Source organism: Amblyomma mixtum, chromosome 3 (assembly GCF_055824585.1).
Source record: "Amblyomma mixtum isolate Tamu chromosome 3, ASM5582458v1, whole genome shotgun sequence".
NCBI classification, from domain to species: domain Eukaryota; kingdom Metazoa; phylum Arthropoda; class Arachnida; order Ixodida; family Ixodidae; genus Amblyomma; species Amblyomma mixtum.
The window spans coordinates 419,251,370-419,273,349 of record NC_143014.1 but is presented as its reverse complement, the minus strand read 5'-3'; the positions used below and the strand labels follow the sequence as shown (position 1 = coordinate 419,273,349).

At 47.1% G+C, this 21,980-nt stretch overlaps 1 protein-coding gene across 1 annotated transcript in view; it reads right to left on the bottom strand.

Moving 5' to 3' along the window:
• The window catches only part of LOC149357843 (anaphase-promoting complex subunit 10-like), a 33,321-nt gene extending 15,913 nt beyond the window's left edge, over positions 1 to 17,408 (bottom strand). Inside the window, exons 1-3 of the mRNA XM_089577978.1 lie at positions 17,330 to 17,408; positions 11,608 to 11,714; positions 11,358 to 11,520 (exon numbers count right to left, since the gene is read on the bottom strand). Of these exons, the coding sequence (XP_089434104.1) occupies positions 11,358 to 11,520; positions 11,608 to 11,710 (266 nt within the window). The 5' untranslated portion in view covers positions 11,711 to 11,714; positions 17,330 to 17,408. The remainder of the gene's footprint in view (positions 1 to 11,357; positions 11,521 to 11,607; positions 11,715 to 17,329) is intronic.
• Between the last annotated feature and the right edge of the window lie 4,572 nt (positions 17,409 to 21,980).

Genomic DNA, 21,980 nt, shown 5'->3' with positions numbered 1-21,980 from the left:
AGAATGCAGCTCTCAGGCTTCGCCTTTCACCACTATAGCCGCTAAAGTTCCTCGTAATTTTTGTGTGCGTGCTCGAAACTTCTTTCCTAGGCATTTGATTGGCTCGCATCCTTTCCCCAGTATTTGATTGGTTGCTGTCCCCGCCAAGGGCGGATACAGAAGGTTTAAAACGGAACGCTCCCGGTGAAGTGGGGCTGATTTTGTGTAATAGCGTGTCAGTCATGTTGTAAATAGTTTTCTCCTTGCTTGTTTCTTCTCGTTTATTTTGTGTAAATAAATAGTTAACCTTCTTGTCCCGCCACCGAGTAACGTGACTGTTTGCGACTCCGGACCATCCATTCATCACCAACAAGTGTTTCCTCTCGTCACCACCTGAAGGGGAAACTCAACTTCCCCCTTCAACGATCCTGCACGCGCAGACCGCCTCTCGTCCACCCGTTGGCCCAGGAAAAAACCAGTCCTACTACTTTCAGAACAGACCCTGTAAGCAGAGAGAATGCCTCAGCCCACCTCTGCGAACAGCGAGCAAAGGTGCCGGTCGAGCCGATAAACGCTGGAAAAAGCACCGCGCCGCGGATGAAACGAGAGCTACACAGAAATGGGTAGGAAGCAATTCTCTGACAGACGCGTGGTGTAGGAGCGAGAGAACAAACCTTTATTAATCGAATATAGAGGATGAGCCGGAATCTTCTTGGACCGCAGCCCTATAGTACGGGATGCCGCCGCATCACGAGCCCGGCGTGCGAGGGCAGCTTGCGCCGTCGAACTGGAGCACTCGCAGCCCCTTTGCCGTTGGAGGGAACTGGCCACGCCTCTTTTTGTAATAGTCGATAATTTCTCGAAACCGCAGAAGCGGTCGGCCAGGCTCGTCGGTTGGAGTAGGACAGAGCAATCAACAAGACGCGCCCATGTGCAAGCACGACGCAAGCAGTGCTACCATCGGCTAGGCAGGGTGTCGCGTAACCGATGCTATTTATTACGTACGCCTGGATCAGTTATAGTAAGTTTCTCTCCTTGAGGCCTCTTTCTTTTGACGCGATCCTCTGCAAGAGCCCGAGAGTTTGCATCGCGTAGCTTTGTACGAGGCCGGAGAGAAAGATTAACTAGACTCCCTAATCCGGAGACGCGTTACGAAGGCGCTCAGGATGAACATGGGGACCTCGACCGAGCGGCTGCTCGAACTCGGGGTGCACAGCACGTGGGCAGAATTGATGGAAGCAGTGCACGTCTCCTAGTTAGACTAAGTACGACCGAGACGGGTAGGATGACCCTTGTAAAAGTGGAACTCAAGCAGACAGTGGGATGCAAACAAAAGTCGAAATTAGCAGGGAAAGCAAGAACGCAATGGCAATTCTTCCTTCCTTATTAACATGCATCCATATTTAAACGTAGAAAAAAAGGCTAAAAGAGCCGAAGATCAATAGCAAAAGATTCGGAAATATGCAAGCGAAGGGAGTCGCCAATGTCGATGCGGCGAGTGGCAGAACGGGTGCTGCCCCATTTCTTTTATTTCATATCCGGGGTCATTCCGGAACTTTTGGAAACGAGTTAGCCGACCAAGCTGCTGGTAGTGCCGGCAAGTTTGGAAGTTTACATATTTCTACCCTTTCACGTCGTTGCGTGCGTTCCCGTTTGCATCATTCTTCACTTCTTTTATGGAGCATTTTTTGGCGCGAGAATAATGGTGGCACTGAACCATTCAACTAGATCCCTGATACACATAATATTCCCCCTATTCGTCCACCCAGGAATCCTCTAATAACTTTACTTACTGGACATGGTAGATTTCCGTTCTATTTTAAAAGATTTGGCCTGTCTCCGTCTTCAACTTGTTCCTGTGGATTGTTATGTGAAAATATCCGTCATTACTTCGCGGACTGTTCCGTTACTGCTTCTTTAGTTCCTCGCTTAAAATTTCTTTGCTCATCGGACATCACACCATGTGTTTACCCCTCCCTTCTCCGAAACCCTTCTACTTGTGCTCTTCTCCTTCAAATGGTTCATCTCATAAGTAGTACAATTCCAAATTATTAACGCTGATTTCTCTCTTTCCTCTAATCTCTCTTCCCCAAGCTCTGCACACAGGAGCGCCCCGTGCTCCTTTATTGAGCGTTGGTGGCTTTGACGAGGCGTGACTGTGACTGTGTCCATGACTGTGTGACTGACTCTGTCTTGACTGCGTGACTGTGACTGTGTCCTTGACTGTGTGACTGTGACTTTGGTTTTTTCTTTTGTCTTGATTATGTTTTTATTTTTCTGATTTTTATTTTGTGGCCGGCGCTCACTGCTTTCTTCGACTGTTACGGTGACAATGACTTTGCAGTGACTTGGGTTTTCTCTTTTTTTATTACTATTATTTATTCCGCGGACTGCACGCTGTGCTTTGGCTCTCTGCCTGCGTCTCACTTTTATTATGACGAGACTTTTCTTTTCTTTTCTTTTGAGTTTTTTATGCTCTGTTTTTCGCTTAATTTTTTTTTCTTCTTTGGAACAATTAGTTCTTTTTAATTTATTTTGAATTGGCGTTAAGCCTGGCAAAGCATTGCTGGTCCAGGCATCCTCTCTCTTTCTTTTATGCTTTTAACCTTTTTTGAGAGGACCAATAAAAGGGTAAAAGGGTGCGGCAGTAGCCTCGGTAGTCGATGGCCGAGGGCCACCGCTATCCGTGGCAGCCATCAGAGGCCGCAACATATAAACTGCGGAGGAAGTTAGGATAACGCTCGCTTGCGTAGGAACGGAAGCCAAGTTCATAATTAGCGACAGCAAAACTGTCGACCAAAATTTTAGAAAACGATAGGCTACCCCAAAGAACTCTGAACAGAAAAATTGAGCTAATTTGGACACCCGCGCACGCTGCCTCGCATGGTAGCGAGGGGGCTCACAAGCTAGCCGAAGCTCTCTACTTCTGGGTAGCCGTCGAGCCCCCCGCACACTGGGCATACGACGAGTGTCTGCAAAATTGCGGACAAATCATCAACCCTTATCAATTGGCATGCAGATTGGTACCCCCGCCAGATTCTGGCTTAAAAAATAAAGAAGCTGTCGCATGGAGGCGGCTCCAAACTAGTACCTTCATGATCCCGGTCTGGGCGTTTCACGTGCAAACAGAGCATAAGGACAACGATCAGCGCAAGCACAGTGAGGCGAAAAGGACCCTTGACCACATAATTAGGACGTGCCAACAATACCAGCGGTGGGACCAAATATCGTAAGTAGAGAAATCTGGTAGACCCTGCTGTGAAGCGTGGACCCTACCATCCAGCGACGCACCATCCATCTGGCAGAAGAACCCGCAACAAGCTAAGGGTTGCCTGGGAACCTCTAATCCACGGCCGCAGGACTCCTCGTCTTCCCAGGGGTGGGGAGGGAGGCGCCCTTTTTCTGAAGGAAATAAAGCTTGTTTCACTAAATCAATCAATCAATCAATCAATCAATCAATCAATCAATCAATCAATCAATCAATCAATCAATCAGTCAGTCAGTCAATCAATCAATCAATCAATCAATCAATCATTGCGGCTAGCGCTGCAGCTCAGCAACTAACTGAAATGAGGCGTACCGACGGCTCCCATTGCGAAGCGGTTGATGCGGCTGGCATTGTACAAATAGAGGCGGCGCCGGCTCGCCTCACGTCGACCGCACATTCTTCCGTTTACCTGGCCAAGAACGAGGAGTAATCGCCGTCGCCTGTCGGTCCACATTCTTGTCGGACGGAGTGCCATAAGGAACAGCTGCATCACACCTGGGAGGAGCTCCATGCTGGATAGCGCGCTCTCGCATGAGTAATTAGAAGGATTGGGCTGGAATTTTAGACGCGCCTATCTCAAGGCACAGGCGCTTTGATAAAATTGTACTAACTAGAATAGTCATGAAATGTCACTACCTCGAAGTTTTCAATACAAACTTGCATGCTAATTAACTGCAGTCAATTAAATGTTGGTTATCGTATTTAGTTAATTATTAACATTAGGATGACAATTATCCTCACAGTTTGTGTCCGCCTGGAAGTATAACCAATTTAAGAAACAACAACTTTTGTGTAGTTCTCATTGTATTTGTTTTAAAAATCCTGAAAGTATAAATTCGAATACCCTGTATGTCGATATCGCGTTTTTTACCTTTGCTGTTGACTTCCGCACAATATGGAATGAACCTGGGCCACGATGTTTTAAGCGAGTGGTGGCAATAAACTCGCGAGTGTCGTTCACGGCATTCAGGGGCGTTATTCGTCGCAAAGTTTGGGTCGCGTGTCAAAGCGCGTGGTTACCCATGTGGGTGAGGTAAAGGTGCAGCACAGCCATAGGCGAGCCCAAACCCAAGCAGGGCAGTAATCAGCCCTATATTGGAAACTTATTGGCAAAGGCCGGTCCTACACAGGACCAGAGTGAAAACATCTATTTCTAATATTGGGTCTCGGGAAAGAAGGGAGCAAGGGAGCCAGTAGGTGACCTAGTATGAGGGCGGTAATTTTACCCCATATTGTTCCCTCCTGCCCAGAACTCATGAAAAGGCAGTACCATAAACTTCGTCCCCCCTTTATAGAGAGACCTGCGCAGGCCAATGAACACAACAGCTGTTACTTCGCCACGAGCTATGGTCGGAACGCTTGGACTTACACACTACTGAATCCGCGCATCGGTCACTGCTTTTCTGTGTCACATAATACAGTCTAATCTGCGAATAAAAAGACAGACGTTGCTAAGCTTCGTTGCTTAGCCTGTAAAATTCCTGGGAGAGCCGGTTTACTGAGCGCTGGGCTGCTTTGGTGTTTTGCTTACACAGGGTAGAGAAGTCTCTCACAAATACCAGTCATTTTGAAGTCGCTCAAAAATACCAGGGCGTCGTTCACGTATAGCTGCAGATAGCCCCTGTTGAAATGAGCTGGCAAGTCAGCGAGGTGGCGCCTTCAACGGGTGCACAGCACACATTTCTCCAATGTTTAGCGGGCACTCATCATATGACGCTGATCTCAGTCTGGTTTCGGCGCCGATCGACCTCCTACTCTGCAGCGCGCTCGACAGAGCATCCTCTGCGGTGCCGACGACTTTCGCGTTGCTGCGCGTGGCGGCGGCCGACAGCTTCTGCGTCGGCCATAGTTCCAGCACAAATACGAAACCACTTGCTCCTCTTATTCAAAATAACGCAGCCTCATCACAGCACCACACCATACCTCTAACGTTGGCCGTGGGATGGCTCTGGAATCGCGCTAGCTCTGGGAACCTCTATCTCCTTTTTGTTATATTAAGCTGGGAGGTGGTTTGGCGCCAGGCCGGGTGAAAGCTTTTTGCGTCACGAAAAGTCTGAGTCCCACGATTGCGATCTACTTAGTTCTGTCTGATCTCTTTTTTTTTCTTTTTTTTCGAGATTGACATGAAAATAAATCTTATCTGAAGCCATCATCTTCTCCGTATTTCGAATCTATCTCGCGCTATAACTCCGGCGTCACGCCAGCCGTGTGGGGTTACCTTGGAGCTCAGCTCTGGGCGGACTCTGTAAAATGGCCCTCATCGTAAAAGTGTCACAATGAACCTCCCGCTTCTTTCCACCCTTCCTGCAACTACCTTCTTCGTTAATTACATTGAACACACCGCAGTGGATCGATGGCTTTGACCCTCGGCTACTGGTCCCAAGATCCCGGGTTGAAATCGTGGGCACGATGGCCGGCCGCATTTAGATGCGGGTGAGAAGCAAAAATTCCAGTGGGTAGCGGGATCTCAGTGCCCAGTAAAGAAAACCATATTGTCTGAACTAACCTAGAGCCGTCGATTGCAGCGTCCCTCATACCCACAATTTTCGTTTATAAGTACACTGTTCGCTTCGACTTTATCTGTTGCTTTCCGCAGAACCCACGGTGCGAAAATAGACATAAAGGCACAGAAATCGTACAATAACAGAATAATTACTCAAACCAAGATAAGCACAGAAATTTTTTTTAATGCTGACTTTGATGAAAGTGGGAAATTTAAAGCATAATCACCATTTGCATGAACGATAACTCAGTAAAAAGTAAAATAAAAGAACATATGTTGCCGGAGGGATACGAACCAGCGACGTCAGCAGCACGGTGGAAGAATGGTCAGCAGGTAGCATACGGTGCATGGATGAATGAATATGGAAGGTAAAGGCACTAGAGAAAAAGGCGAAAGGGCGCAAATACGAAGAACTTTCATATTCCTGATTATTAGCGTTAACAAAGTGTGCTGCTGAAGAGTTAATTCCTTGTTACTGCAGCGGGAGAGTTGACATACTGAAATGTGGGAAAAAGGCGGAGGAAGAGGAACCATGTCCGTTAGTTACCCTACAAACAAGTGTGCTACGACGGCAGCAGTTCAGCCTTTTCTTTCAGAGTGTGTTCGTGTATCACCACCTGCAAAAAAAAAATCCCCTGTGCTTTCCTTGGTTTCAGTGAGTGCTGGCTTCTTTCATATCTATCACTGCAGTTCTCTCATCCAAATCTCTACCGCTAATAAGCGTTCCTTGCAACGTGAAATTCTGAAGGTAGAGCACCAGTGTTGTGGCCTCACAATGAGAGGGCAGGATGCATTAAAAAAAGCATTGATCCTGGGAAAGGTGGAAGCGAAGGAAAGACGGGGAAAGCAGACGATCAGATGGATTGACAAATGAGGCAAGCAAACAGTGCCAGCCTAGCTGAGCATGCTGCGTGATCATGAGGTCACGAAGCTCCACACGACTGCTTATCAGCCGTGTCAGCCGCACACGACAGCGCCACTGAACTGCCTCAACAATGGCACAATATGCGCTTCTGACGTCGCGCAGCTGCATGTGATCATCGCGAGATGCCGTAATGGAGGGCTCCCGAATACTTTCTACTGCCTGGCTTCTTCAACAAGGTCTGACATGAACAGCAAACGGCTGTCTTTCCCCTCCGACTTGGGCGAATTGCGGGCGCTGAATTCCGTAGCGCGACTTTGATATAAGCAGCCGAATGTCAAAGTGACTGTGCCGCCACGGCGGGCAAAAAAAAAAAAAGATGGACAGCAGACATTAGGGTGCCGTACATATTTAAATCTTACACCACCCACACGGGTGAACATGCTTTTTCTTTCTTAGACAAAGTGGCACGCATCCTCTCTTGTACAGTTGTACGCATTCTCGTCTACTTAATCATCACGTTAAAAAAACTTTACTTTTTCTCTCCAGTGGTGAGGTATGGGAGCACGTTCACGCAGCTCTGTCGCCGCACGTAGCCGCCGCGCATCTCCACGCGCGCTGGATGCAGGTCCAAGACCCCCAGCAGTTTCTTCGTAAACGCTGCGCCGGCAGACATTGTAGGATGTGGTAGCATTAAAATAACTGCAGCTTGGAACGTGGGACAGCGTTTGTGAGGAAGGGGTTGAAAATTTTCTGGCCACATGAGCGTTCACCTAACTGCGCATCTCTTGCATTGTGGCGTATCCGTCCGTGCCTGCAAGTGCTAGCTTCAAATTCAGCACATGACGGCTTTTCTTCCACTGGATACGGTTCCAGAGGCATCGATATGAAATGCAACGGGAAAGCGTAGTAATGCAAGAAGAAAACACCGTTTCGACGAGGCTAGGGAATACTTCAGTTTGGAATCAATAAAATCTTTATGCATAAACTGCGCAGCACGGCAAGAGCACACAGATCATGACATCTCCTGATAAACCCGAGAGCCCTTGTGGTGCCAGCAGCATGTATTGTGACATGCACCAAATATGTGGGGCTGCATCTGGTTAAGGTTTCAACATACCATTAACCCTAGAGGTGGGAAAGGAGGTCAATACGTTGTGACAAAACAATGCAGACAAGACAAGGACAACGAAGGAATAAATACGATGGCATGAGTGCTGACTATTGCCAATGTGTATTGGAAACCACGTCAAAATATATACACTGTGGCCTAAAAAAACAACGAACAAAGGGCACCTTGTGTAAAACCACATTGCATGAGTTGAAAACAAAACAAAAACTGACAAAGAAGCTTTTAAGAGCATGAACTCTTCCTTAGGAAGCGATAAAGAAGGTGTGCTAACACAGCGATTGCGGTTTTTTTTTTTTTAAATTTCAGCGGCCTCGATTATCTCACGCACGAACTTTTCTGTGTCTGTCAGGCAAAATGCAGAACATTAATTCCGGTTCACAGCGTTTAGGATCTGGCAAACAATTGCAATTGCGACAGTGAATCATCAAAGTTCTCTCGCAAGCTTTGTTCACATCGTCGTGGTGGTCTTTTAAACCTCTCAGTGACACACTTGCCTGTTTTCCCAATGTAAACATAGCCGCATTTCAAGGCGTTCGAACACACTATGTCTTCTGTGCAGTGCGCGAAGAGACTCTGATGGATAATCTCGGTTGACTACAGGTACTGAAACATCATAGGTTTAGAAAAACAATATCAACGCCAACTCGACTGCCTATTTAACCGGTGCGACCAATTGTGGATGTAGGGAGCAGGTACGTACAAACTTCCTTTTGGGAGTTACAGTCACGACGGGGGCACAAAAGGAATGTTTCATATTCTGCTTAAAGCAATCGGCTAAAGACACTGACAAAGGTTCTGAATATCCAGTAAAGGACAAACGGCATATGAGCTGGGCAAAACTGGATGTCATGGCAATCAAACAGGATTTCATTAAGGAATTTTTGAAATAAAGGTTAGTGACACCTCTTGACCAGCTTAGACTGAACCGAAGAAAATGGTAAAAGTAGCTTGTTTTCCCTTGGCTCGTAAGCCCAACAAGTGTAGCCACCCAAGACTGAGATCCAATAAATGTAATGACACATCCTCTATAATTTCAGTGGTGATTCAAAGTGGACTGAGGCTTTGACTGAACTCCTCTCTCACCTTAGACAATGCTTCGTCAGGATTGGAGATCCTGCAATAAGCCACGTAACAGCGGCGCTAATACAGTTTTTTTTTTTTGCAAAAACAAGCTATTCTGAAATGTAATAAAGGTGGACTGAAGGTATGAGTTAAAAGTGCGACAAAATTATTCACCAAAACGCCTGAGACGTTTGGAATGCCACTGCTCCATTTAGGTTGATGAATTCTTCAACAAATTATTGATCCTGATTGAGGGATGGCGTAATATAAGTCCTTGTTGTCAACATAGCACCCCATGAAACTGGTGCGAGAGTTATTGTGTAGAAACTGCGTTACTGCGTTACTGCGTCCCAAGATCCCGGGTTGAAATCGTGGGCACGATGGCCGGCCGCATTTAGATGAGGGTGACAAGCAAAAATTCCAGTTGGTAGCGGGATCTCAGCGCCCAGTAAAGAAAACCATATTGTCTGAACTAACCTAGAGCCGTCGATTGCAGCGTCCCTCATACCCACAATTTTCGTTTCTAAGTACACTGTTCGCTTCGACTTTATCTGTTGCTTTCCGCAGAACCCATGGTGCGAAAATAGGCATAAACGCACAGAAATCGTACAATAACAGAATAATTACTCAAACCAAGATAAGCACAGGATTTTTTTTTAATGCTGACTTTGATAAAAGTGGGAAATTTAAAGCATAATCACCATTTGCATGAATGATAACTCAGTAAAAAGTAAAATAAAAGAACATATGTTGCCGGAGGGATACGAACCAGCGACGCCAGCAGCACGATGGAAGAATGGTCAGCAGGTAGCATACGGTGCATGGATGAATGAATATGGAAGGTATAGGCACTAGAGAAAAAGGCGAAAGGGCGCAAATACGAAGAACTTTCATATTCCTGATTATTAGCGTTAACAAAGTGTGCTGCTGAAGAGTTATTTCCTTGTTACTGCAGCGAGAGAGTTGACATACTGAAATGTGGGAAAAAGGCGGAGGAAGAGGAACCATGTCCGTTGGTTACCTTACAAACAAGTGTGCTACGACGACAGCAGTTCAGCCTTTTCTTTCAGAGTGTGTTCGTGTATCACCACCTGCAAAAAAAAAAAATCCCCTGTGCTTTCCTTGGTTTCAGTGAGTGCTGGCTTCTTTCATATCTATCACTGCAGTTCCCTCATCCAAATCTCTACCGTTAATGAGCGTTCCTTGCAACGTGAAATTCTGAAGGTAGAGCACCAGTGTTGTGGCCTCACAATGAGAGGGCTGAATGCATTAAAAAAAGCATTGATCCTGGGAAAGGTGGAAGCGAAGGAAAGACGGGGAAAGCAGACGATCAGATGAATTGACAGATGAGGCAAGCAAACAGTGCCAGCCTAGCTGAGCATGCTGCGTGATCATGAGGTCACGAAGGTGCACACGACTGCTTATCAGCCGTGTCAGCCGCACACGACAGCGCCACTGAACTGCCTCAACAATGGCACAATATGAGCTTGTGACGTCGCGCAGGTGCATGTGATCATCGCGAGATGCCGTAATGGAGGGCTCCCGAATACTTTCTACTGCCTGGCTTCTTCAACAAGGTCTGACATGAACAGCAAACGGCTGTCTTTCCCCTCCGACTTGGGCGAAATGCGGGCGCTGAATTCCGTAGCGCGACTTTGATATAAGCAGCCGAATGTCAAAGTGACTGTGCCGCCGCGGCGGGCAAAAAAAAAAAAGATGTAAAGCAGACATTAGGGTGCCGTACATATTTAAATCTTACACCACCCACACGGGTGAACATGTTTTTTTCTTTCTTAGACAAAGTGGCACGCATCCTCTCTTATACAGTTGTACGCATTCTCGTCTACTTAATCATCACGTTAAAAAAACTTTTCTTTTTCTCTCCATTGGTGCGCTATGGGAGCACGTTCACGCAGCTCTGTCGCCGCACGTAGCCGCCGCGCATCTCCACGCGCGCTGGATGCAGGTCCAAGACCCCCAGCAGTTTCTTCGTAAACGCTGCGCCGGCAGACATTGTAGGATTTGGCAGCATTAAAATAACTGCAGCTTGGAACGTGGGACAGCGTTCGTGAGGAAGGGGTTGAAAATTTTCTGGCCACATGAGCGTTCACCGAACTGCGCATCTCTTGCATTTTGGCGCATCCGTCCGTGCCTGCAAGTGCTAGCTTCAAATTCAGCACATGACGGCTTTTCTTCCCCTGGATACGGTTCCAGAGGCATCGATATGATATGCAACGGGAAAGCGTAGTGATGCAAGAAGAAAACACCGTTTCGACGAGGCGCTTTTGTGCACCAAGCCTTTGTTAGTAAAGCGGCGCATCGTGATGATGATTCAGAGCAGCCTCTTGTTTGGACTCGAAGTCGATGACAAAGATAGCCGCACGATGACTCCTGGACGAAAACCCTTGCGGGCACAAAATAGACGTGGCAAACTTGCTCGTGACACCAAAAATCCGAAAAACCATGTGACCCATCCCGCATAAAAAATTTTCTGCGTTCTGTGCAACAGCGTGAACTAGTTCTGTCGATGAGAGCGACAAAATCCGAGTACCTGTTAGGTGTGTAGCTCTCGTCGCGATCGTAGTCGATGTAGATATAGATCGCCTGTATTGTCGTTTTGCGGGGGAACTGAATATTGACTCGGTGCGGTCTGGCCCCATCCGATTGCCAGTATGTATCAAGGCAGTTGTCTCGCAGCCGATCGACGCCATGTCCTGCGAAAAAGTGTGTTGACAAGAGACATCAGAATCCCCAGCCAGGACACGGCGTTCGTGACGGTCGGGAGGTGCCTCATAGCTTACCACGCTTGCAGGACGACACCGACCACACAGCATCGAATCCCACTTCGCGCACGTCGCCCTGCCTCACCAAACTCGAGAGGTCTGGAGCAGAGGAAGCGTTCATGGTCCTAATAAGACGAGAGTGGAGGAAGGAATGGGTTAACCAGCAGGAAGCACCGACTCTCCGCAGCGCCGGCGTTAAACGCCAGCGCTTTAGCTAGGATCACGCGCGTGAGTAGATTTCCCTGACGTATGATTCTGAAGCCCTTGCTTGCATGGTGGCTACCGTTACACCGAATAAAAGCAAACGGGTTGCGCGCGACCACAATGGGAAAATACATGGCACACAACTAAAAGCACGACACTAAGGTAGTGCACAAAACGGCAATGTGGCCTGTCCGCGGGCTCACAGTATTCAGTCTGCTATGCGATGAGACAAGACGATGATTATGAATGACTCGTGTTCGCTTCTGTGGCTCTTCCGGGCACAGGACAATTTATGCTGGAACGGTGCTTTTTAAACCAGGCGCAACACATACCTTTTAAAGATTTTTTTCAACCGTTACCAGAAACAGTCCTCGAACCACACGATTTATTTAGAACTTAAAAACGCCGTGAATTCACCAAATAAAACCAAGTATTACTGAACGCAATCGTTCACCTCTTTGGTGTACCATCGCGTGAAGGTATCCCTTTTATAGTAGTATACATGTTTAGAAAATTAGCAGTTGGAAACAATCGCTCATGGTTCACGGCGTCCTGCATTACTCCGCCGACCAATCACAACAGTAAACGAAAACGTTTTTTTATGTTTCGCTATATCAAACAAACCACCGGCATGGAAATTCTTGAGCTCATAATCTCATCTGCTGGTGTACTTTTTCTTTAGTTTTCAACAACCTTCAACAGACGGTTGCCTTTAATCATGGAGAAATTCTGTGTGGCGGTGAGTGGAGATCTTAATTTGTATCCGACTGCTGCCACATCGTGGGAACCGGTATTCAGGTCGAAACGCTGTATTCTGATATTTCAGCAAAGAGACTCAAAGCACAACGAACAGACTACTTGAATGACCTGCCCTTGAGCATTACTTCTTTCTGATTTCTGCTAGGATATCACTAACTCGCGTTTGTTGTCTGACACACTGCCCTGTTTTGCTGTGTAACCTTACACCTCAATTTTCCCTGCCATAGTGCGCTGCGCTCTTCTCAACTCAATTACATCTTTTCATTAGCCTCCAAGTTTCTGCTGCATATTGAGAGCAGGTATAACTGCTACACACTTTGTTACACAAAATTGGCAATTTATGCATGTATCTGAAAACAGTATGGTGATGGTCATACAGCATTCTAACCTTTTCAACATGTACCGGTTGTCGGGAGTGTGCCGTTATAGGCTACGTCGCGGTTTCAGCACGCTGCCGACTCATTTGTGGCTGGCAGCCACCTCTCGCTCGCTTTCCGAGGCACTTGCACTCGATTACGATACCTCGTATTCGCCGCTTTTCAGGGCAGCGTACTAGAGGGCCATACTAATGAAATAAAGCAACGAATACGACACCGCAACGCATTTCCAGAGCGCGAATCGCGCGCTGTTGCCTCTTCCATTCGATAGGTCGGACAAGACGCTGTAACCTTGAGCGAGCGCTGGCAAGCGCCTACAGAGAATGCGGAGGTAATAAATGAGTTAATGTTGTGCAATGATGAAAAATATAGGCAGTTAGGTGCGCAGGCATTCCTCATGTCTGCGTGGGCTATGAAACAGTCATCCTGAGTTCGGTCAAATCTTTATAGTGAAATCCTCCAAGATGGAGTACAGAGGCTACAGAGGCAAGCTATACAGTTTCCACAGGACTTTTGTAGTTAAAGAAAGCATAGTCCTGGTCAAGGGTTAGCACCCGGGACCATCGCTTCACAGGAGCAGGCGCAGTCTCAAATCAGCCAGCGGGAACTTTTACACATGGCATACATTTAATACGATGAAAATGAAAATATGTAATACAATTTAAATATATTTATTACACTGTAAATATGTTCTAACCGGAACGGCTAGCATATGGTAGGGAGATAGAGAATTGATCAATAACTCGAAGTGAGATCAGTGTTGGTGCATTTATTATTATGTATACATACTGCAGCCCATATTTTTTTCTGGGCTATGACAGGGGTGGGAATACAAGTATATGGCGCCGATAACCCAAAAGGCAACGCCAAAAACATAAACAAGCCAATACCGCACGCACTCAGTACCAAAAAACGCATGCAGACATTCATGGAATAGACTAACTAGACGTCGATGTATGAGTCATTCAGTGTATGAGTCACCATTCTCGAAAACACTTGGTACCGCATTGTTTAAGGTGCTGGCCGTTCGGTAATCATCCTTACCAGACAGGTGAGAAATACCAACCACGTTTCTTTGTTAGTAGACCATCTACTGTCTAGGTCCGTGGAAAGTTTTATTCAGAATAACTGTTGTAAAATTTCGTTCCGGTTGATACACGCGGACAGTGTACACAGCTGGCTGTTCGCAGTGTCACAAGAATTTTTTTCTACAACATTCGACGCAAGTCAGCGAGCACCGTTGGTTCAGTAAACATTGCTTATTTCGGGGTGAAAAGAAGGCATGAACTCCTATTCGCGAGTCCGTCTCGCTCTTATTCCTGTGAAAACTTGTGGTTTGAGAGGTTAGGACTCCGCGGCCTGACGAGAGGGCGAAAACAGACACGGGACGAAACATACGCAGTTTGGCACACCGTAACCGCTTGTGCCTACTCGTACGGGGAAGGAACTGGATTGTAATACTGCCGGATTGCACAAAACAGATATATGAAAGTGTTTTGCGCCTCCTTTTGGTGTTGTAGAATAGGAACTTTGAGGATATATAGATTCTTATACATATTACGTGTTTAAATAATTGAAGCACACGGAAAACATTAAATGAGCGCAGTCAAATCATTATGAGGGTCATGTTGAATGATGCAATGATGCGTACAAAAGACGGAGGAGCTGCTGAGCGCCTAATTTATCGCCAATTAACGTGTTTCCTTTTCTTACTGTTCGAGTCTCGAGCGATATGTCAGGTTTGGCTGATTGCCAACAAATAAGAACGCTTCCGACTAACTCTTGAAACTTGCGGAAGATTAGGTAGTCACTTGGATTAATCGATATATGGGCACTTGGGGATTTCAGGAATCTGTAGGTTCCAAATGCAATTGAATTTCGCGGATAGCCAAGAACTCTCCCCTGACGCAGAGATGACTGATGCGAAGTTATGCTTTTTAAATGTTCTTTCTGCCTGGAAGTCTGGATACCGCAGCTCTCCGTTCTTCGCACCAACGTCTTTCGTGACCAAGCCGTGTAGCTGCCCGACTCGTAAGGCCTATTATTTCTCTTTCCCCTTTCTTCAACACTTCTCTATCCGTTCTGGCGCTGACCCGGAATGATACTATGAAAATACGTGGTTTTCCCTCATTACTGCGTAATTTTTCTCGGCAATATTTCCTAAAATGCGAGCCATGGGCCAACCAGCTTTCGCCTCACCTGGTTTGTCGATATACAAACTTGGCAACTACTGCGCTGGCTGTGAATGCTTGAATCGTTTGAGCTACACCTATAGGATATATTAACTACACATATACAGGGTGTCCCCGCTAACTTTAGCCAAGGGTTAAAAAATAGAATATTTGAGGTAGCCCAGGGAAAACACTTACATACATCTACCAACCGGCTTGCGCATCATAGGCAATTTTTGTTTTGTAATTAATCAATTAGCAATTCAGATAATTTTTCTACATTCGTAAATATTGACTTTAGGCAGAAAATCTGAATAGCAAGTTGGAGAGCACCTTGAGGAACACCATTCAATTTGTTTGCGGTAAAGAAAACCTCACGTGTATCTTTTTCCGAGCTCCAAAGAAAGCCCGCGAAATACAAAAAAAATCACATGACTAGCGCATTCGCGCGCCACGATTGTGCTGCTCTCAACCATGGCTTGAGTGAACGAAATCAGCTGCTGGCAAGGCGCGACTACCTCAATGCGCCGGCAGGCCGATATGTCAAAGGTGGTTGCGGCGCCCTGCGAGCCAGTCTGCAAGCGTGACGGTGCAAGTTGTGAGCTATGGAATGGCCAAAGGTGACAAACACAAATTCGACCAGTTTTATTCGCCACCGAGAGGCAAAAGCAGATAAGTATACTTGCCTATATTCTTTTGACTCTCAGTGGCGAATAAAACTGGTCGAATTTGTGTTTGTCACCTTTGGCCATTCCATAGCTCACAACTTGCACCGTCACGCTTGCAGACTGGGTTGCGCGGGCGCCGCAACCACCGTTGACATATCGGGCGCATTGAGGCCGTCGCGCCTTGCCAGGAGCTGATTTTGTTCACTCAAGCCACGGTTGAGAGCAGCACAATCGTGGCGCGCGAACGCGTTAGTCACGTGATTTTTTTGTATTTCGCGGGCTTTTTTGGAGCTCGGAAAAAAGATACACGGGAGGTTTTCTTTACCGCAAACAAATGGAATGGGGGTTTCCAAGGTGCTCTCCAACTTTGCTATTCACATTTTCTGCCTAAAGGCAATATTTACGAATTTAGAAAAATTGTCTGAATTGCTAATTAATTAATTGCAAAACAAAAAATTGCCTATGATGCGCAAGCCGGTTGGTACATGTATGTAAGTGGTTTCCCTGGCCTACCTCAAATATTTTACCGTGTGCTGTGCGATGTCAGTGCACGTTAAAGAACCCCAGGTGGTCGAAATTTCCGGAGTCCTTCACTACGGCGTCTCTCATAGCCTCAGTCGCTTTGGGACGTTAAACCCCAATAAACCAAACCAATCAAATATTTTATTTTTTAACCATTGGCTAAAGTTACCGTGGACACCCTGTATACTGAAATCGGCATTTAGCCTACAACAAACCATTCCCGAGGTCGGATGTCAGTGAGCATTATATGGGCATTATATGAGAAAGTATATGGTTTATGGTTTATAGGAGTTTAGCCTGCGACGACTTACAGACAGAGCAACCAACTTGCGCAAACATTCAATCAACAATTTTTCTTGCATCAACGGCTATATGCAGGAAATTTCAGTAGCTCTGGGCTCGTAGTGCTTCTAGAATTGACCCCTGCACACAGTTTGTCTGTTGCAGCTCATACTGAGAACGATAGTACAGGCTGCTTTAATTTTGGCCCCATCAGGATTTGAGTTGGGGATCACACCCATGACAGCGAGCATAGCGGGCCTAGAGCTGCACTCGGAAGCCACAGATATTCTTAGCAATGCTACCAAAAAAGATAGTCTGGGTTTCTTTAGTACCAGCAAATAAACATGCCAGTTGAATTCTACCACTGATGCGCTAAAAAAACATATCTGAGCCCTCATTGCTGACAACGGTGAAGGTACTGACTGCTGGCACCACCCTAGGGACGAGCACCTAATACACAGAGAATGTGACAAGGCTATCAACCTGTTTTCGGCAGGACCAGCCCGTGTGCTACCACGATCAAAAAATTACTGGGTATGCGTTCTCGCAAAAAAAAAAAAATCTAGCTTTGCCTCGCAACCCAGCCGCATGGTACTGCTCTGCGCATTTCAGGCAGCTGGATTACGTGAGTGCTCCAAAAAATCATTTATTTCCGCACACTCGCGTCCCGTAAACTTTTGATCGCGTAAGCACGTTGGTAACTCACAGCCTTCATGAAAAGATAACGTCCCATGGACGTAAACGGAGGAGGCCTTACGGTTTCCTTCGACGTCACGGCGCTCTTCCCCACGTGACCAGCCGTTTCCACCGTCGAGGGTGTTCTGAAGAGAGGCTGGCAGGTCGCACTTCTTTGACGCCCCTTAGCTCAGCGTACTGGTGCGGTTCTGCCGCAGCGATACACCTGCAGAGAAAGAGGGGAGGAAAACGCCAGATACAAATACATCGCTCGGCTGTCTTCTCCCCCACCCCTCCCCTCGCGTCACGGGATTCCAGCGTGGCGAGAAGGGGCCTCTAACGCGAAGGGTATCCTCTTCCATGGAGAGAACAAAAGCAAGACTCCGCATAGACCCCACACAGCCGTACATGGCACGTCCGCTGTGAATACGAGATGGTTCCGGTGCGAGACGATCTCAGAGGAAGAGACTGGCGCCGACGGCAAGAGAAAAATGAGTAAGTAAGTGGTTTAATAAAACATAATAAATTGAACGGAAAGAGTTTTGCTAGGCCCCGCATCTGCTATCGCTGTAAGACGGCTTACAAACGTTGACTCCGCACTGAAGAGCTTTTTTTTTAATTAAGTGGTGTTGATAGCCTCAGAGCATAAAACTGAATGTAATGATAGATGAGGATGTGATGTCTATATAAATGAGAAAAGATTCCCTAATCTAAAGAAATCGAGCAGTGAACGATGATGAGGTGCTTGTGTTCATGCGGTGTATGAAGCAATATTGTTGGGCGAAGGACCCTTTGCCAACAGGTGCCGAATTCTTGTCGGCTTCAGCGCTGGGCAAACCCACAGCAGGTGGTGGTGAATTTCGGCCTCAAGATTTCGGTTCTTGCAGACTGGACACCCGGGGGGGTACCAACCTTCGAATTGCGGCTACTTTCATGTCACGGCTGGAGTTAGGGCAACCCCTACCCGGATGCTAAGAAGCGCAACCTCCTCTGCACGGGTAAGACCACGGGGGAGGGTTACCGCACACGGAGGGATTAGAGCACGTGTGCGGCACCAGAGGTGTTTCTTTCCTGTTAAAAGGAGGGTGGTGCCATCCAGAGTTGGGGTCACAAGATCAGGTTGGTGTCACAAGGCGGGTCGATGAATTTGCACGGCTTTGCGAGCTCAGGAGGTCTCGTGGGACGCATTCAATACGGATTTGCTGCGAGATGCGTTCCGCGAGGCAATGGATGTCCTAGCAATTGCCTGGGGTGCGACTGACGTGTCGTAGTAGGCGTATGACGTGAAGGACGTTGGTGCGGATGACAATGCGAGCCGCAGGTAGCAGAGGTACGGCGACCACAGAGTAAAGTGCCTCTGGAACCGCAAGCATTTCCGCACAGAAGGAGGAAGGAGGTTCTGGGAGGAGAAACCTGGACGTTTTGTTCAGAGCAGGCTTGCAAGGGCAGTAAATTTCAGTTGTTTCGCAGGCCTAGATGCTTGCGTAAACGTATAAAACGATTGAGCCATGCGGCAGATGGGCGTCTTTTTCTGTAATTCGTTCGCGAAACGACGCCGCCGCGAGGGTAGATGATGGCCGACGTAGATAAATTGGTTTGTTCTGGCTTAGCTGCACAAAATGCCAGGGAGGGAGAACTGGAAGACGTATCTGTAGAATGGAGTGCGATGAAGCATACGTCCTGAGTGCACACGTTGTGGGGTACAAGGTTAGTCTTAAGCTGGCGAGCATAACGTCTTTGTTGCATCTGCTCATCTAGTGTACTCAGCTGCGCATATTCTTGACACGTGGAAGACAAGTGATGACCCTCGTTGCCTCTCGATTAACAGCTTCAAGGGGATTCCCTTGAGTCCTCGTCAAACAGTGGAATTGGGCTTGGTAAACAAGGCGCGGTTGCACAACCGTCCGCACCAACTGCCGCGCAACATGGGAGCGGGCGCCGCCTGTTTTAGGAGCAATGCGTCTAATCAGACGTAACGCCTGAATCCCTTGTTTTTTGCTCGACAAAACCAAGCAGACCCTGTTCCGGATTCGTGTATTGTTAAGCTGAAGATTTTTATGGTCGAACTTTTTTGAAGTGGAGCTCCAGATAGATGGAGACGAAATGGTGTAACAGCGAGTTTACGGCGTCCCGAGCGCTTGGATACTAACACGTACGCAGTTGTCCTCACTGAAAACTGAAGACCAATGGAAGAAGCACAACTCGACGTATTAGCTATGGCTGATTGTAGGGCGGAGGCTTGAGTCAACAGGTCGTGGTGGGTGCTCCACACAGTGATGTCATCAGCGTACAATACAAACTTAATTTCAGACACACCATGTAAGCGCCAAGCAGAGGGGATAAAAGTAAGATTAATTAATGTTGGCGACAATACCGATCCCTGGGGTCCACCGCGAAAAGGCACAAAGGATACCATGGTCTCACCACTGAGGTGTATGGCAAAGTGTCGGCCTTCCGAAAAGTAATCTACAAAATTGCGCATTCTAACGGGGAAATGCAGCATGTCAAGGGATTCCAGGATAGCAGCATGACTAATATTATCATACGCCTTTTCGATGTCCATGGCCAGTACGGTACGTAGTCTTTGTCAAAAGTAACCAGGCTGCATTGTTTGCTTCTAGCTTTTATAGTGGAGCCCTTGTGGCTTTCCTAAAGATCAAAAAGTTTTGGAAGGTAAGAAGACCCTCAGTCCTTACCTTTAACGACCATTTCAGCTTCAGGGATGCTGTAAGGGCTCCACTGTACGAGCTAGAAGCAAACCATGCAGCCTTGTTACTTTTGACAGACTGTACATTGTTGCTGCGAGTTGATTCTAGAACTGTTGACGCCAAGACAGCCAATTCATCTTATGATTCTATGGACTTCCGAAAGCCTATTTGGGCGGGGTGATAGAAACCGTCAAGGCACCACGGCAGTCGTGTGGCCAGCATTTTTTTGGTAAGCTTGCACAAAGTGTTCGTAAGGGATATAGGCCAAAAATTACCGAGGTCTGTCGGCGGCTTCTCCGGCTTTGAGATGGGGGATCACAATAGCCGATTTCCAAATTTCTTGTACGACGCCTTCTGTCCATACCTTGTTAATTGTGGCAAGGAGTTGAGGGAGTACAGCGGAACTCAAGTTCTTGTACCCCTCGTACGGAATGGAGTCTAGACCGGGTTCAGTCTTCCGACGGGCCTCATCTGTTGCTGCAAGCAACTCAGGCATGGAAAATGGGCTTGCAGTTCTCTAGGCGTCGGCTGTAGATCGTTGTCTATGGACATATAATCGAATGCCCGCCAAGTAGGCTCCTATGATCCTTGGGGGCAACACATCATACTTGGGAAAAAACTTTCGCGCTGCTTCTCTGCGCAATGATCCGGAGCTAAGTTAGCAGCGAAGCGTGCTAAGTCCGCTGCGTCAGGACGACAGGAACCATGTTCCGTAGTCCGAAATGTTTGCCATAGAGAAGCATTCGATGACTTCGTTGAAAACTGCTCACAGCACGCATGCCACTGCATTCGCGAGCTGAAGAGTTGACCTTCGTGTGAGGATTATGCATGCACTGAGTTCTCTTATAGAGTGCATTTTTTGTTTTCCTCTATGAATTAAGTGCAGCTTCACTGTACCGCTGTACCGGCAAGCATGGAGAGAATATTCCCCTTTAATGGGCTGCGTCGCAGGCACATGAAACTCACACAATACAAGACCCACGTGCGGCCGCCAATCGGGTTCTGCCTGTCTCGGCACGCAGCGCGTCTGAAGGGGCTCCCACCCAACCACTCTTTTGCAGCATCCACAGAAACCACAATTTACTTTTCTAGCGATAATTGTTTTTGTGACCAATGGTGGGAAAATGCCGTAATTTTTATCTTCCTCCTTCACCGTCACTTTTGAATACCTCGTACACCCTCGCCCTCATTTTGAGAAGTTAACCGGCCCTCCTTTACCCTCACTTCGCAAAATTTGCTGGCCATCACTCCGCTCTCCCACAAATCGTCAACCCACCCTCAGCCTCCCCAGTAGTTTTTTTTTTTTGATTTTCTATAAGTTTTTTCTAGCCGGCAGCTTCTGGCGATATTACTGAGTAATATCAATATAAGAGAAGCTCTCAAGGCACAGTTGGACGAGAGGCTAGATGTTTTTATTTTTGTATTTGCGCGTTAGTTTGAGCTAAAGCGCGAGACAAAACCAAGACAATTATGAGTTGAGCATCATAATATCACTCTTCCTTCACTTCTGGCACGCACTGCATTCATACATTTACCCTGCACTTATAACATTTGATTGTTATCGATATGCACTGCTAAAATTAGTCAGTGCGTTGTTTTGTCGTTGTAGGGAAGCTAATATACGCCGCGAACATTCAGAAAATAATGCAGTGACATTTACCACGGCAATTACAATAAGTGCAAAGCACTAACTCGACTCAGAACAAGGAAAGTTTGTACGTCGCTTAATTACCATTACCCGGTGACGTTCCGATAGCATTGTCTTCTAACTGAATTTCACTGCTTCTAAGCTCCTGCCATTTCGTGCGGATTCCTGCATGCTCGTCTGATGGCGCTTCCACCCGCACGGATGGAAGATAATGAAGACTACGTTTTCAAACTACAGCACGACAGACTGGGAGTGAGTGAGTGAAAACTTTATAGGATCTTTCAAAGGTTTCGCGCTTGTGAAGTCTCCGTCGTCTTCTCTGGCGCTGGCGACTTGAGGCTTCTCGTCAGCAAGGGTGGGCCCCTATTCCAAGGCTC